The sequence below is a fragment of the Anolis sagrei genome, chromosome 1 (genome assembly GCF_037176765.1).
Source record: "Anolis sagrei isolate rAnoSag1 chromosome 1, rAnoSag1.mat, whole genome shotgun sequence".
Classification (NCBI taxonomy): Eukaryota; Metazoa; Chordata; class Lepidosauria; order Squamata; family Dactyloidae; genus Anolis; species Anolis sagrei.
Window position 1 is genome coordinate 189,566,631 of NC_090021.1, and position 16,788 is coordinate 189,583,418.

The following is a 16,788-nucleotide window of genomic DNA, read 5'->3' on the forward strand; positions in this document are numbered from 1 at the left end:
ACTGAAACACATATGTAGTGTTGTGCAATCAAGCATTCTATCTTCATGTGTTATATCTGTATGCACAGCTTACATCTTCATGTATGTTTTCATGTTACTCATATTTTACATACTCAGTTTTACTTAATAATAATAATAAACAAATATCTTTAAAGTGCCTGAAGTGCCCAAGAAACCTGTGCCTGAAGAGAAAGTCCCTGCACTCAAAAAGAAGGAACCACCACCAGCTAAAGGTATCCGTTATATATGATACAAGTGTGAAGAAAAGCCCATCTTCTTTCTTATTCTCTTATTTCTTTTTGATAAACTGTCAAGACTACGTCTTGTATTCTCTTAACTACACTCTGTTATATGTATATGGCACCTCCATCATTACAGTCCATCTGGAGGCACACGTGTTACATGTAAATGGCACCCCATCATTAAAGTCCATCTGATGGTACACATATGTTATATGTTTATGGCACCCCCATCATTACCGTCCATCTGGTGATTCACGTATGTTATATGTATGTGACATTCCCATCATTACAGTCCATATGATGGTACACATATGTTATATGTATATAGCACCTCCATCTTTACAGTCAATCTGATGGTACACATGGTTTATAGTTAATGTACTGGTACACCCTTTTGAGGATGGGAATGTGACAGGCACTTACTGAAGTTTTGTTAGTTTCTTGTCTTTTATGTTTCATTGCTCTTTCAAAATGATATAGTAATTACTAATTAATATTTTTAAAGTGCCTGAAATTCCCAAAAAGCCTGTGGTGGAAGAAAAAGAGCCAACCCCTGTACTTAAAAAGCCAGTACTTAAAAAACCGGAACCTGCTCCTGTCAAAGGTACATTTCATTGATGCATTTGTACAGAGCATTGTTTAAATGTCTTTATGACTCATGTCTATACATTTCTTGTCCTGACTGTGCTTTCTTGCTTAGTATTTCACTTATAGACAACACTCTTGGCACAGACCCGTGAAACTGAATGCTTAGGTGTGCATAATTTCACAAATGTTGTTCTCCATGTGCCCTAATATGGGGCCAAACAAGTGAAGCTTTTGTTATATTTGTCCACTGTGCTTCATTCTTCTTCTTCTTTTTCTTCTTCCTTGGTTGCTTCTTTGTGTTAACTAAATATCTTTAGACATTCTTAAAATAAAAACTAACATCTTTTAAACATTCAGAGTATATTAGAAAACTATACCAGTAAAAAGTAACTGTTGTTTTACCTAAAGAGCCAGAATATGAAGAACCGGAACCTGTTATGACTTTTGAGGAAACAGAAGTCACTCTAGTATATGAAGAACCTGAACCTGTTTATGAAGAACCTGAAGTCATTGTTGTTCCTGAGGAACCTAAACCCGCTCTTGTGCCTAAAAAACCCAAACCTACCATTGTGACTAAAAAACCTGAGCCTCCAACTATGCCTAAGAAACCAGAGCCTCCAACTGTGCCTAAGAAACCAGAGCCTCCAACTATGCCTAAGAAACCAGAGCCTCCAACTATGCCTAAGAAACCAGAATTTGCATTAAAGAAACCAAAGCCTCCATCAGTTGAAGAGCGGGAAGAAGAACGAGAAGTAGAGACATTTATTGGGTACAGAGAACGAAAGCATATGTCTGTTCATCAAGAGATAGAGGCCATCACTGCATTTGAAGAACCTGAGAGTGCTTCAACTTTTGAATTAACGGAGTCTGAAGAATACATTGCAGAGGAACGAGAGGCTCTTATTTCATATGAAGAACCAGAACCTGTTGCTGTTCCTGAAGAAGAAGAAATTATTGTTGCCCCTGAAGTACCTGAACCTGCACCTGCTATTGTGCCTAAAAAGCCCAAGCCTAAAATTGTACCCAAGAAACCAGAACCTGCAGCTGTACCCAAAAAACCAGAACCAGCTGCAGAGCCTAAAAAGCCTAAACTTGCTCCTGTACCTAAAAAACCAGAACCTGCAACAGTGGCTAAGAAACCAGAACCCATGTTCAAAAAACCAGAGGCTCCACCTGCTGAAGAGTATGAAGAAGAACGAGAAGTGCAGACCTTTATTGGATACAGAGAACGACAACATGTGTCTGTTCACCAAGAGATAGAGACCATCACTGCATTTGAAGAAGCGGAGAGTGCTGCAACTTTTGAATTAACAGAGCCCGAAGAATACTTTGCCGAGGAACGAGAGGCTCTTATTTCATACGAGGAACCAGAACCTGTTGTTATTCCTAAAGAACCAGAAGTCATTGCTGCTCCTGAAGAACCTGCACCTGTTATTCTACCTAAAAAGCCCAAACCTGTAGCTGTACCTAAGAAACCAGAACCTGCAGCCGTACCTAAAAAACCAGAACCTGTTGCAGTGCCTAAAAAACCAGAACCTCCAGTAGAGCCTAAAAAACCAGAACCTGTTGCAGTGCCTAAAAAACCTAAACTTGCAGCTGTGCCTAAAAAACCAGAGCCACCTGCACCAAAGAAACCAGAACCTGTGTTCAAAAAACCAGAGCCCGCACCTACTGAAGAGCTTGAAGAAGAACGAGAAGTGAAGACCTTTATTGGATACAGAGAACGGCAACATGTGTCTGTTCACCAAGAGCTAGAAGCCATAGATGCATTTGAAGAACCCGAGCAAGTTTCTGCTTATGAAGAGCCCGAAGAATACATTGCTGAGGAACGAGAGGCTCTTATTTCACCCGAAGAGCCAGAACCTGCTCCGAGAGAACCAGAAGTCATTGCTGCCCCAGAAGAACCTAAAAAGCCTCTTCCAGCGAAAGGTACATGGCATATTGTTTTCTTCAAGAATGAATCTGACTTCTTAAGTATTCTGTGAGTTAGTGTTGAGCAATTTTAGAAAAATAGTCTTGTACATAATGTTGTAATGTATGTATATGTTTGTTGTATGTGCAAGCAAGTGTGTGCGAGAGTTTGTGTGTATGTGAGAGCGACAGAGAGAGAGAAATAGAGCCATAATGTTCTTACTGATTCTGCAAAATAATTTGTTGAGCATATAGTATTTTATTAATCATCCTATTGAGGAATCAAAATGATAAATGTATATATGAAAGCAGAATCAGGAAGAAGTTGTGTGATTTCATGTGCAATAGACCTGCTGCTTTATGGTTTTTTTTCTTGCCTTTTAATAAATGAACTAATATCTTTAAAGTGCCTGAGGTACCCAAGAAAGCCGTTCCGGAAAAGAAAGTTCCAGCTCCTGTGGTTAAAAAAGTCAAACCACCACCACCTAAAGGTATATGTCAGTTCCAATACGGACACCTAAAGAAGATAATTTCTTTTTTAAAGTCTTTTAAAAGCTCTCTTCTAAATTATATTTTCTACAGTTCTATCTTGAGTTCATTTTATGATATACTGTAGAGTGTGTTTACATAATGTACATGTGTGTAATGACTATGTCTTTGTCTGTGGCATGTCTTTTGTGACCACTTTCTTTTCTTGACATTTGGTATAATTTACACCAATAATTCTTAAATTAAAACTGGAATATTATCTTTAAAGCGCCTGAAGAACCCAAGAAAATTCCAGAAAAGAAAATCCCTGCCGTCACACTTAAAAAAACAGAACCACCACCCACCGAAGGTACTTATCCTCTGTTTGTGTATTTTAATTTTTTTTTGATCCTCTTGTAGAATTTGTCATTTGTATTGATGTGTGTAAAATGTGTGCTATCCATAACTTGGTGGGGAATTGGAGAAAAGGATTCAAGTTCAAACACTAAAGACAGTACTATCTTTGACATCATAGTCTTAATCTTTGATGTTTTATGGACACCATTATGAATAACCAATGAATTAAATCAAATTAAAATTTCTAGAAGAGCCAGAAGTGCCCAAGAAACCTGTCCCAAAAGAAAAAGTGCCTCGCGCTATGCCAAAAGAGCCAGAAGCTTTGCCACCTAAAGGTACATGTTCTTATTCATGTCATCATCTTTGTTCTATTTTGTTTTGTCTGACTTTTGTGTGGTCTTATATGTAAAACTGTCTGAAGTATGTAGTATGTCTGTTTGCAGAATTGGCTAATGGTTGAAACTTTCATAATAAAGCACATTTGAAGCTTTATCCTTTAATGGTTGCAGATGATTTTACATCTGGAGAATAACAGTTTCTGAATAATAATACATTCTATTTATATTCTGCTTTATCTCCCCAAAGAGACTCAGAGCAGATTACAGTTTTTCATATATAAGGCAAACATTAAGTGGCTTTTTACAAGAGTGAACAACATACAATACACAGGCAGACAGAGGAAAAGGTCTTCCCTTTTCCATCCCCGGCGTCTGGAGGTGATGCTCAACTCCAGCCATGAGGAGGTGCTCTTTTTCCATGCCAAGGAGCCTGATGTCAGTAGACTTTCTTTGATCTTGTCTGCATAAGGTGCCATTTTACCTCCCCGCAGAGGAGGTACCTATTGATCTACTCCTATTATATGCTTTCGAACTGTTAGGTTGTCAGAAGCTAGGGCTGACAGCTCAGAAGTTAGGGCTGACAGCCAGTTCAAAGCCACCGACTTGTGGCTTTGAACTGCTAGTAGTTTTAGCTGCGCTATTGCAGCCCCAATCCTGAGAAGATTAAACTTCGGCTAACATTACCTTTGAAAAATGAACATTTTTACTATAAAATATGCCCTGCCTTCTTTAAAGGAAAATCTCACACCTGTACATCACAAATTGTTGCCTATGTGGTTTCATTTTTAAAGTAAGTTTGTGTGGGTGATCCAGAAATAACTAAACAGGAGAGAATACTTCCAGAACATGGACGTACAGCCTCGAAAACCTACAACAACCCAATAACTAAACAGTTTTAAGTCACAGAGCATCCAACAGAAGTAAGATTTTCCATATATGCAAAATGCAATAGAAAGGCATTCTTACAAACAATTCTTGTCCACACTTGCATTCAGCCCCAGGACCTGTACAGATGAAATACCCACACTGTAACATTGACTTGTTTCTCTGTGAATTTGTGTGTTGATAAAATGTCCCAGTGTTATGTGTGACCCGTCTGCAGTTCTTCTTGCCATCTAGTCTTTTGAATGGCAATCTTATGCTAGTTGTCAATATTCTTTAAAGAACCCGAAGTTACAGAGGAAATTGAACCTGAAGAGCCAATTCCTGCTCCAGAAAAAGAAGAGATAATTCCAACAGAAGAAGGTATCTATATCAGAGTGAGGTTAAAACATCCTGTTTTCTTTTGCCTCATCCTTCTCCATCTTGCCATGTAGGGATTCTTTGTGTTTGTTGAAAGTACGTACATGTGTTTGTGTACATGTATTGTCTCCTTGTTTTTGTATCATTTCATTTTGTGCTGTACATTCACATTATCTTCATGTATCTAATCATTCCCATTTGCTAAGAACTCATTCTTCCATTTCACACATTTTCATTTGAATTATTTATTGCTGCATTTGCATTACTGGGAGTTTTACTAATGGAGTCTATTGAAGCAGGGGTTTACGTTGGTACAATTAGATGTTTTCATTTATTTCATTTGCACTGAATCTACCACCATATCATTTAAAGAGCCAGAACCAGAAAAGAAGATACCCGAAAAGCCCAAACCCCGTGTGCCTTTCCCACCAAAAGAGGAAGTTAAGGAGGAAAAGGCCCCGTTTAAAGGTATCAGCAGCAACCCTAAACAGCATTTAACAGCAATACTAAGCCCCCATTATATAACTAAGACACATTCACTCATAAAAGCATTTTTGAAAGTGTGATCTTTCAGCTGCCATCCTATGCCCATTTATTTAAATTTAATAAGTCCTAGTGAACTCAATGGGACTTACTTCTCAGTAAGTGGATATAGGATTGCGCTGTTAATATATTAATGTTAATCTAACTGAATGTTTGAATGGTTTCGGTTTAATGTTTCAACTTACTGATAATTAATCCACAGAAAATATTCAATAATGCTCCTCTTCTGTTTGAAGACTATAGTGCAAAGTGGAGAGAGAGAGAAGCAATAAAACTGCCTTAATATTTTCCATTTTTTGTTATTGTTTGTTTGTTTGTTTGTTTGTTTGTTTGTTTGTTGTATTTATCTCAAATCACATTTTAGGTTCACAATCCAGAGAGTTGCATTATGTGCATTCTGGGGCATATGCTTGCTCAAAAATACTTCATGTGGCATAGTAACCATAATATCCCAAGTTTGAGAAACCATTTGTTACATAGTGTATTGGATACTAATCCTTTGAGATTCACAAAGCCATAGCCCACTGGGTGCAGGAAAGTATTTTGATAGTTCTCTGAAATGTTCCCAAAGTTCCTTTGAAAGAATATATATAAAACCAGGGGGTTAAATACAACTGGCTTTTAACATTTTTGAGAAAGAAAATGGAGCTCAAGGACTTAGATTATATGAGTCTAAACACTGTCATATAAAATCCAAATTATCTGCTTTGAACGGTATTATATGGCAGTGTAGACTCATATAATCCATATAATGCGGATTATTTGCTTTGATAATCTGGATAATCTATCAATTGCTAATGAAAATCAATAGCAGATAATTAAAATAAGCCTATACATGTAGCATTGCTTTCCTTTTTATCAAATATTCTAAAAATCATAATATAGCAAGTTTTGAGATACAATCTTTTTATCTCGTGAAGAAGATAGACTTCAGTTCAATCCTTGAGAATATGACTTTGAAGGCCTGGCCCAGTAAAAATACTGTTTAACTTTTAAAATAGGTAATACTTCCTTTTTTTCCCCATACATAAAACACATCATACTGAGGAAAGCTTCTATTTGCTATAATACACGCTACAGTTTCTGGACCCTTCTCCTGCCATTTCCTGATTGTTGTCTTCTGGAAGCTATATATAATTTATTTATTTGACTAGTGATCTGACCATTTCAAAATACAACATGAGTAAAAGACAAGGCAAAAAGGAGAGGACAGCTTCTGGGAGCTGTAAATTCAAATGTATCACAATTTCCTATAGATACCAAGAGAGGTTCCCTTTGAAGCATCTTGCCAGTTTTGAGCCTACAAATGATACCAAAGTTTTAACGAAAGTTAAACGCTGTTATCCCATCTATACCAGTAGCCTCCAATGGAAACAAATTATTATATGCTTGGGTAATTTAATGGCTTCAGGGGTTTTACACAACCCCAAACCCTCCTTTCCTTCTTATGTTGTCGCAACATGGCATTTCAACTCCAGGTCTATATGTCTTGTTTTTGTCTGTATGAAGCATGATACTCTACTTTTAGGTGTTTTGTGCTATGTATTCAATTTCACTTGATTGTGGATGTTCTCTGTTAGAGCCCTTTAACGTTCTTTTTTTATTAAAGGATGGTTCATTTAAGACTCTTAAGCATTTTCAGACTCTTAAGCATGATACTAAAGGTATGGTGATGAATATATATATGTGTGATGTACAATGCAGAAATTACTTTTCTTACAAAAAATGTTGTTAATAATAAAAGAGGAAATCTTTTTGTGGAGGGGAAAAAGGCTTGAGAAACAAAAGACCTAAAACCAGAAAAACAGTGGATGTATCTATGTTTGTCTGCAGTTTAAATGGAAATGTAAGTTATACGTCTCTCACGAGAAATTTGTTCAGAAGCAACATTTGTCTTTATCTTTTGACAATCAATCTTTGATGCATATCAAAAGTGCTCAGTGCCAGTTGTGCATGATATAAATAACTTGAGGATGGCTCTGATTGCTGGTGGGCTTATTGTTAAATTAATATCATTTAAAGTACCTTCACTGAAAACACGAAGACAGATTCCTGAAGCTCCTGCACCACCTAAGGAAGAAATTGTTTTGAAAAAAGGTATTGTTATTTCGCAATCTTTTTTTTTTCAAATAGCGAATAGTCCATAATAACAGCTATCCCAGCATGATTATTGACTCATATAGCAGCCAATCAAAGTGCTTTATTTGAACGTTTCCTTGCAAAACCGCTCTTGGGAAGTACAGTAATAATATTATTAAGCTGATTACTTATTTGTTTTGCTTGAAAGAAAAACTAACTCCAATTCTAAATACAAAGATATATATTAAAATAATGGAAGATAATGGAAACTCCTGGCCATCTGGAAGCTCTGATCACCATATTTTTACCAACATTAAAAACCCAGTGTTGTTCTTGCCCTTAAAAGGATGTAACTTCATCCTTTTTCAAAAGGAATTTCTTCACAAAAGCTGGTTGGATGATACATAGTGGTCAGGAGAAAGAGTAGAGAACTGCTCTCCATAAGCAGAGTCTGGGAGTTACTGCAACTATATCGACTACAGCAGACAGGGCTTACTTTGGCGGCATACACCGGTTCAGCCCTAGTTTACCCACGTAACTCGCCGGCTCCCATCTCATGAAACAGAGGAACTTCCGGTGGAGCTCCATGGGCAAACTAGCATGGAACCATCATATGCTGCCATGGCAGCATCATGGGAGGCTTCCCATGTTGTACCAGAAGCAGTGGGAGAGAAGGCACATGGCAATCGCTTCCCCTCATGGGATCGCCTTACTGGTAAGCTGGACAATGCTGGGCATGGGGAAGTGGTGGGTTTCCTACGTCCCCCAACTATGGTTGCTGGACTCTCCATGATGCGTGACGATTCTGGCAACCCGTGTGAGGAGATTGGTATGAATCTGTCGTTCATCTGCATGTTTTAAATAGAGGATTCTTTCAAATAAAGCTCCTTATAGCTTCGTTGAAAGAAAATTATTTCTCTTTTTAAAGTCCCAAGAACAGCTAAGAAACCAGAGGAGGAGGAAGCAAAACCAGAGAAAGAACCTAAAGTTGAACCCAAGCCTGTTGTTGAAAAGATAAAGAAGCCTGAAGGTACAAGTGCAAATCAGACAGCTATGATGTTGGCCTACAAGAAACTCCATTTAAGTCCCTGTTTCCCTAAATATTTCTGGGTGCCAGCACCTCAACCATGATTTTTTAATGATTCAATCGATCTGTGGAAGATAAGAGAGAGACACATAAAGGGGATATTTTAAATTGTGGGGTGGCACCATCCGTAGTGTCACAATTTTGGCTCTAACCCTCCATATTCTTTGTTTATCCGTCTCTACTTTGTATGAAATAAACCGTTCAGAATGCCATATTTAATGTATGACTCTGTAAGTGCTTATCGTTTTGTCTGTCTCTTTTATCTTGTGCTGCAAAGGTGTCTGTTCATCTTTGCTGCATTCGGCAATCTTCACAATTTAACAAAAACATGCTAGTTAAAGTCTTTTAATGTACAAGGGAAGCAAAAGTATTTAAATCCTGCTTACAAATACATTGAATGTGTTTTAAAGAGCCAGAGATTGCAAGAAAGAAAATTGAGATCACACCTTTAAAGAAAAGGGAGGAAAAAGAGAAACCTGTGCCTGAACCAGCCAAAGGTACACAAATGTAGTGCTCTTTTCATGCGACTACAACTAAAACTGCTTTTGACCATGAACCTGAAAGCTACACTAATCTTTCATATTGCCAGCCAAAAAGCTACCATCTTCTCTTCTCGCTCTTCATTTTTCTTTTCACGCTTAGTGATTTCTTCTTCTTTTTCCAGCTCTTCTTATTTGGCAACTCAGACGTGCTCTTCTGTTTTAATTTATGAAAACCTATAAAAATTACAATGCATCTTCTCTTAATTGTGTGTCTGTCTTGCTGACAATTTTGCATATCCCGATGCATTTGAAATATTCTGTCTTAATATTTTTTTAATCTTATACATCATTTTTGCCTTTAAAGTTCCAGAACCTAAACCAGCAACGATTCCTGAACCAAAGCCTGCAGTAGGTAAGACATTTTAAAACTGTGATCACACAGTGTATCTTCAGAACCCAATTGTGATATAAGTATCAATATTAGTATGAATCTCACAGTATCTTCAGGTAAAATCCCTTTAATAAAAAATAGCCTTTGATATCTGTGTAGAAGTTAACGGAATATATAGTTTAACATTGGTTCATTTTTAAAAGCCCAATATCAATTGTATTTTATCATGTTTTTATGTTTTAATGGTATCTGATCTTTCTCAGGCCACATCTACACAGCCATATAAAATCAAAATTATCTGCCTTGAACTGGATTGTATGGCAGTGTAGACTCAGAGCACTTCCAGACAGCAATTTATTGCGGGTGAAAACAGGCTAAAGTTACCCGTTTCCACATACGTTGCTGTCCGGATGGGTGCCCAAAAGAAGTAGGCTTTCCTGTCGCTTGTCCCCATTGCAGCACAGTAGCTACCGCACTGGAATGGGGACAACCCAAATCAAACCCCTAAAACCTTTAAAATAAAATAAAAACTTACCAGACCACCATTATGCCTCTCTGCATGCTTTCTGGCATGTACCAATGTTTCTCCAGGAAGTGGTGGGGGGAGGGAGAAACAATTCCCTCCCCCCCCCCCCCATCTCCTAGCACTATATTTCTATGTTCCAGGAAGCATGGTGACCCTGTAAGCTTTTATTTTATTTTAAAGGTTTTAGGGGGGATTTGGGGAGGGAGTGGGTTTTCTCTTCACTTCTCTGGGCCCACAGGGTCTGAAGAAGCAAATTAGGCTGTGCAGACTGACCTGTTGGTAGTCCCAATAAAAGTATTTTGGGCCCTGTCTGGATGGGCCCACAGGCTGTATGTACACTGCCACATCTTGGGAATTCACATCTTGAACAGCAATATTCAAAGTGGTGGTCCGTGGAACTGTGCCAATTCACAAACTACTGAGACCCCTTCTATCCTGCTATATAATCCAGATTATCAAAGCAGATAATCCACATTATCTGCTTTGAACTGGATTATATGACTCTACATTGCCATATAATCCAGTTCAAAGATGATAATCTGGATTTTATATGGCAGTGTATATAGATGGGACCTTATTATAATCCAGTTCAAAGCAGATAATTAGTATTTTCTGCTTTAATAACCTGGATTATATGGCAGTATAGACCCAGCCTTTGTTTCTTGTTATCAGTTGCCATACATGCTAATTTTTTTTGTCAGGAAGACACAATATAAATTCAATAAATAGGTAAAAACCATTGTCACATTTACTTGTGTACGAATGTATAGGATGCTGTAATGCCTCATTAATCAAGATGGAAGTTGCTTAGTTAAACCAATATTCCTGTCACTATCATATCCTAATGCAATGAAAACTCAAAACCAGTTAATACTTCATGGTTCAAAGGGATCCTAAAAGGGTATGACATGGCATTTACAATGCAATCTGAAATATGCTTTCAGGGGTAAACTGACATTTACTTACATTAGTGCTTATTCCTTTGTGCTAAGAATTAAAAATAGTCTTTTATCAGTTTATAAATAAAAAATATATTAAAATACTTTTTATCAGTTTATAAATTTAAAAAGTATATTAAAAATACTTTAATTCTTTCCACAGCCTTAAAATCTCCTGCTGCAAAACCAACACCTGAAACTGCTCCTGTAACAGCTCCAGTAGTAGGGAAGAAAGCAGGTAAGTAAATAACTATTCTTGTAATATGTTCACTTTGGAACAAGTAATCATCCAAAAATATCCAAAAATAACCAGACCTAAATTATTTAGAATGCCAACATTTTTTTTTTTTTTTGCTGTTACGGAAATTGAAAACACAACTCATTAAAGTAGCACAGCTCATTAGGCTATACTGAAGTTTAAAGATTTATTATTGAATAAAAAAGTCAGGATGATCCATGCCTTGTATCATATAGGCCCCTTCTACACTGCCAAATAAAATCCAGATCATCTGATTGGAAGTGAATTATATGGCAGTGTAGACTCATATAATCCAGTCCAGCTGGTAAACTGACTGGGATTTCTGGGAGTTGTGGGCCAAAACACCTGGGGACCCACAGGCTGAGAACCACTGGTCTAGGAGGAGTAGAAAGATAAAGTACCATATACCCATGTAAAAGTAGATTTCATATACGTTGAGGGCAGATTTGCAGCCGATATTGTGGATTTTGATATGACCTGTAGATAAGTCAAGAGTAATTCAGTGAAAAGGAATGACATCAGGGGGCAGCCACCTTTTGCCATTCTACTCAGAGAAGGGGATGATTACTTTTTAGTATAAGAGATAAGTTACGGTACTTACATTGACTCATGGGTAAGTCTACTCAGGATACTGTTTACTAAAATTCCTAGTCTTATATATGAGAATATACAGTAGTCCTCCTCTGCTTTAAGGGCATAAACCTTTTTTTAAGAATAAGCACATTATAAATGTGATTTCAAATCTAACAATATTATTTTTATATTATTCCAGAACCCAAGACAACACCAGAGAAGGATGCTGCCAAGGGCAGAAGTCCCATTAAAGGTAAGAAAATATAACTATACTAGTAAAACTTACTCCCTACATAGATTTATATTTATTAATCCCAGTTTTTATGCTTTGAACTATGCAAAATCTTAATAGCCCAAAATGAATGCACTTTCAACCTCATCCCACATCTGCTGAAAGTGTCCCACATCACTCCACTTCACCGCAGGGCCCCATTCCATTTATCCACTGAAACTGAACTCTTTCAGTTCCTTCAGTGCTTGTAGTGAAACTGTTGAGCAGTTTACAAAGCAAATAAATGGTAAAATGCCATTCCTGTATGAGTAAGCCAACATGGAATGCATTGTTGGAAGAATTGGCCACATTGTTGGGAATTCACATCTTGAACAGCAATATTAAAAGTGATGGTCCTTGGAACTGTGCCAGTTCACAAACTACTGAGGCCCCTTCTATCCTGCTATATAATCCAGATGATCAAAGCAGATAATCCACATTATCTGTGTTGAACTGGATTACATGAGTCTACATTGCCATATAATCCAGTTTAAAGCAAATAATCTGGATTTTATATGGCAGTTGGAAAAGAACCTGACTGGTAGTTGAGAGTTCTTTCCAGAGGAGAGAGAAACGGTTTTATTAATTGGGCACAAAGATAAGATTGGTCCCTAGCCTATCAGAAAAAGATAGAGCAGGTCCATAGCACCCTTCCCAGGACTGCATATCTCATAGCACTGATCTAGGATCTTTCTAGGATATGTACATCAAAGGCCCCTTCTACACCGCCACATAATCCAGGTTATCAAATCAGATAATCTACATTATTTATTTATTTACTATATTTATATACCGCCCCTCTCAGCCCAGAGGCGACTTGGAGCAGTTCATTATCTGCTCCAACTGGATTATATGTGTCTTCACTGCCATATAATCCAGTTCAAATCAGATAATCTGGATTTTATATGCCAGTATAGAAGGGACCCACATGTGTGTGAAAGGAGAGGGAAAGAGGATAAATAGATTCCCTGAAAATTGAACTAGTGAACAGAAAAACTTGCTTGACTTTTGTGTCTCATCTACACTTCTAACTCCATTCACAAATTAATCTGTCAAATTGGAAACTGCTTTCTATCAAACTGCTTTTAACTGTGTTCGTGAAAATAGAATCCATGCAGAGATCAGTTTTATATATTTCTATGTCTGATTTGTAGCTAAAAAGACACCTTCACCAGCAGATGCGGAGAGGAGAAAGTTACGACCGGGAAGTGGTGGTGACAAACCTCCTGATGAGGCACCTTTCCAATACCAACTTAAAGCTGTGCCACTCAAGTTCGTGAAGGAAATCAAAGACATAGTGCTGACCGAAGCTGAATCCGTAGGCTCGTCTGCCATCTTTGAGTGTCTCATTTCTCCCTCTACTGCCATTACTACATGGATGAAAGATGGCAGCAATATCCGTGAGAGCCCTAAGTACAAGTTTCTGTCTGATGGGAAAGACAGGAAGCTCCATATTATTGATGTCCAGCTTTCAGATGCTGGGGAGTATACTTGCGTGCTGAAACTGGGAAACAAAGAAAAGACCTCTACAGCGAAGCTTGTTGTTGAAGGTATTCCCTAGAACTATCACCATGCTGGTGTTAGGTGATCATTACAATGAATCACCACATATGTGATTGATATAACATGTAAATCATGTTTTTATTCTCTTTCCCAGAACTACCAGTACGTTTTGTGAAGACTCTAGAGGAGGAACTTACAGTCATAAAAGGGCAGCCATTTTATCTAAGCTGTGAACTGAACAAGGAGAGAGATGTGGTCTGGAGAAAAGATGGGAAAATTATCAAGGATAAACCTGGGAAACTTGCCTTGGGCATTATTGGTTTGCAGCATGCCATCACTATCATGGATTCTGATGATACTGATGGTGGAGAGTACTCTGTGACCGTTGATGGTGCTAATATCAGCTGTAAATCGAGTGTTAAAGTTATTGGTGAGTTACATTCCTCTCAAGATTATAAGTTACATTCCTCTCTAAACTGTGTATCCTTGGTGTACACAAAATTTTGGTATGTTATAAAGAAAGGTGTGTGCAAGGTATATCATGCTTAATAACATCAACAGAACTTGGACCCATGACATTATAGTCATTCTTAGGCCTCAGGTTTTAGTACCGCAAGATCATCCTAATCTTGCAACCCAGAAGTAATTGAACCGAAGCTCCATCTGCATTGCCATATAATGAAGTCTGAAACTCCATTAGATTGATATAATGCAGTTCAATGCAGTTAAACTGCATTATATAGCAGTGTAGATGTGGCTTGAGTTTCGGAAATGATGCATCCTGGCTAATTTATTTGATTTACCACTGGAAAAGATCTACTGATTTGTACTGATTTCCAAGTTTGACAACCAATGGAAAATGAATTAGAACTCTAATAAATGAATCCTTGCCAATAGGTCCATATGTGAGAGTTTCCTAGTTTCTTGCTTTATACATTGTAGTAAATGTTTTTGATTTTATTTTTTCATATAATATTATATTGACTTTATTGATTACCAAGTAGATGTATCAATTTAGCTGATTGCCAACTAGGAAACAAATAACAAAGACCCAGCCTAAATCCATATCTTCTTAACTGAGAAAGAGCAGTTGCCCTTCTATGTCCAGAGTTGTATAACAATGAAAAAATATATAGATAAATATCTTATAAAAATAAGATATTTATTCGGCATGCATAACTGTATGCATGTATAAATGTGCATAGTGACCTTTAAGGCTGGATTTCTTTATGCATTTATTTAGGTATAAGTGCTATTGAAGTCCATGACACTTTCTTCTAATTAGACATGTAAAGTATTTCAAGTCAATATATACCCACATAGGATTAAGTTGAACTCAACGCCATGAGGTTTATTTCTGAGTAGACATGCCCAAGATTGCAGTATAAACTATGGGGAGAGTTGATAAGGAGAGAAAATGTAGACAAAATCATGAAAATAACATCGTCTTCTGAGTTGCTACAAAAATGTAAGAAGCAAAAGAGCATTTGTTATTTATCTTTATTGTGTTTTGTCCTACAGAAATGATAAAAGACTGGCTAGTGAAACCAATCAGAGACCAGCATGTGAAACCAAAGGGTACTGCCATCTTCTCTTGTGATGTTGTGAAGGATACCCCGAATATTAAATGGTACAGAGGGGATGAAGAGATTCCTTTTGAACCAACTGACAAAACAGAAATTATAAAAGAAGGACCTCATCTCTTCCTCAAAATTAAGAATGCCTTACCAGAAGATATTGGGGAGTATGCAGTGGAAGTTGAAGGTCGTCGATATCCAGCAAAACTGACCCTTGGTGGTAAGAAAGCTATTGCATTCATACAATAGGCTTGCTAGTAGTTTTACCTATTAAAATGAGACATACATTACCAGAGACAGTGGGAATATTTCACAGATTATTTATTTATTTATTTATTTACCATATTTATGCCCCGCCCATCTCAATCCATAGGGGACTCAAAGCGGCACACATATATAGGCAGCGATTCAATGCCATACATCAGTAAAATAACCATATACACTAAAACAGTCAATTAAAAACATATCAAACATTAAAAGCCACGTCTTTAAAATCACACTATCCAATATCATAATTTGAGGCCATGTCAGATTGTCATTGCACTATTCATGTTCTCTTATTGCACTGGTAAATTACTAACTGAGCGCTTGGTCCCACATCCATGTTTATAACTTTTTCCTGAAGGTCAGGAGGGAGGGGACTGATATAATTTCACTAGGGAGGGAGTGCCATAGCCAAGGGGTCCACCACTGGGAAGGCCCTGTCTCTCGTCCCCACCTACCGCACCTGTGAATGAGACAGGAACAAGAGCAGGGCCTCCCCAGAAGATCTTAACCTCCTAGCTTATTACATACTTATTATTAATTCATTCATGTTTCATTTCCAGAACGTGAAGTTGACCTGCTTAAACCTCTTGAAGATGTTACTGTTTATGAGAAAGAAACAGCCAGCTTTGATTGTGAGATTTCTGAAGCGGATATCGCTGGGGAATGGAAACTGAAAGGAGAAATTCTCAGGCCTTCACCTGTAAGAATCTGTGCTTCAGAATTTATTACTTGAAACATATTATGCAGCAGTTGGAGTTATATTAGACAATACCAATTCAGACAGTGTCTTCTTATAGGATATACAACTGTTGGGGTTTTATTATTATTAGTTTTCATTTTCAGCAAGACACATCAGCTAGAATGCTAAATGATCCACTTTTTCCAGGGATGCATAGTGATGGGGGGGGGGGGGGGGCAGACAAAAATCTACGAGATCCAATCAGCCTAATTACCTCCATGGTTGCTACACTTGCAGCCTTTTCCCTTCTTTTGCTGCCAGCATTGCTGCTGTCTTATTTAGTCCAGCATAGTGCCTAAAACAAGGTTCCAGTCACTGTTTTTATGAAGTCTGCAAATTCAAAGATGGAACATCATTACACAACATGAAATAATTGATTGTGTGTGTACACGTACCTTCAGGTCACC

General features: G+C 37.6%; 1 protein-coding gene across 1 annotated transcript in view; it reads left to right on the forward strand.

The window, feature by feature from the left end:
• Window positions 1-16,788, forward strand: part of TTN (titin) — a 303,381-nt gene that overhangs the window by 167,822 nt on the left and 118,771 nt on the right. Inside the window, exons 162-179 of the mRNA XM_067471246.1 lie at window positions 156-233; window positions 748-846; window positions 1,239-2,759; window positions 3,149-3,232; window positions 3,499-3,579; window positions 3,815-3,901; window positions 5,069-5,149; window positions 5,519-5,614; window positions 7,712-7,786; window positions 8,697-8,798; window positions 9,266-9,352; window positions 9,702-9,749; window positions 11,356-11,430; window positions 12,224-12,277; window positions 13,450-13,845; window positions 13,953-14,228; window positions 15,320-15,595; window positions 16,203-16,342. Of these exons, the coding sequence (XP_067327347.1) occupies window positions 156-233; window positions 748-846; window positions 1,239-2,759; window positions 3,149-3,232; window positions 3,499-3,579; window positions 3,815-3,901; window positions 5,069-5,149; window positions 5,519-5,614; window positions 7,712-7,786; window positions 8,697-8,798; window positions 9,266-9,352; window positions 9,702-9,749; window positions 11,356-11,430; window positions 12,224-12,277; window positions 13,450-13,845; window positions 13,953-14,228; window positions 15,320-15,595; window positions 16,203-16,342 (3,656 nt within the window). The remainder of the gene's footprint in view (window positions 1-155; window positions 234-747; window positions 847-1,238; window positions 2,760-3,148; window positions 3,233-3,498; window positions 3,580-3,814; window positions 3,902-5,068; window positions 5,150-5,518; window positions 5,615-7,711; window positions 7,787-8,696; window positions 8,799-9,265; window positions 9,353-9,701; window positions 9,750-11,355; window positions 11,431-12,223; window positions 12,278-13,449; window positions 13,846-13,952; window positions 14,229-15,319; window positions 15,596-16,202; window positions 16,343-16,788) is intronic.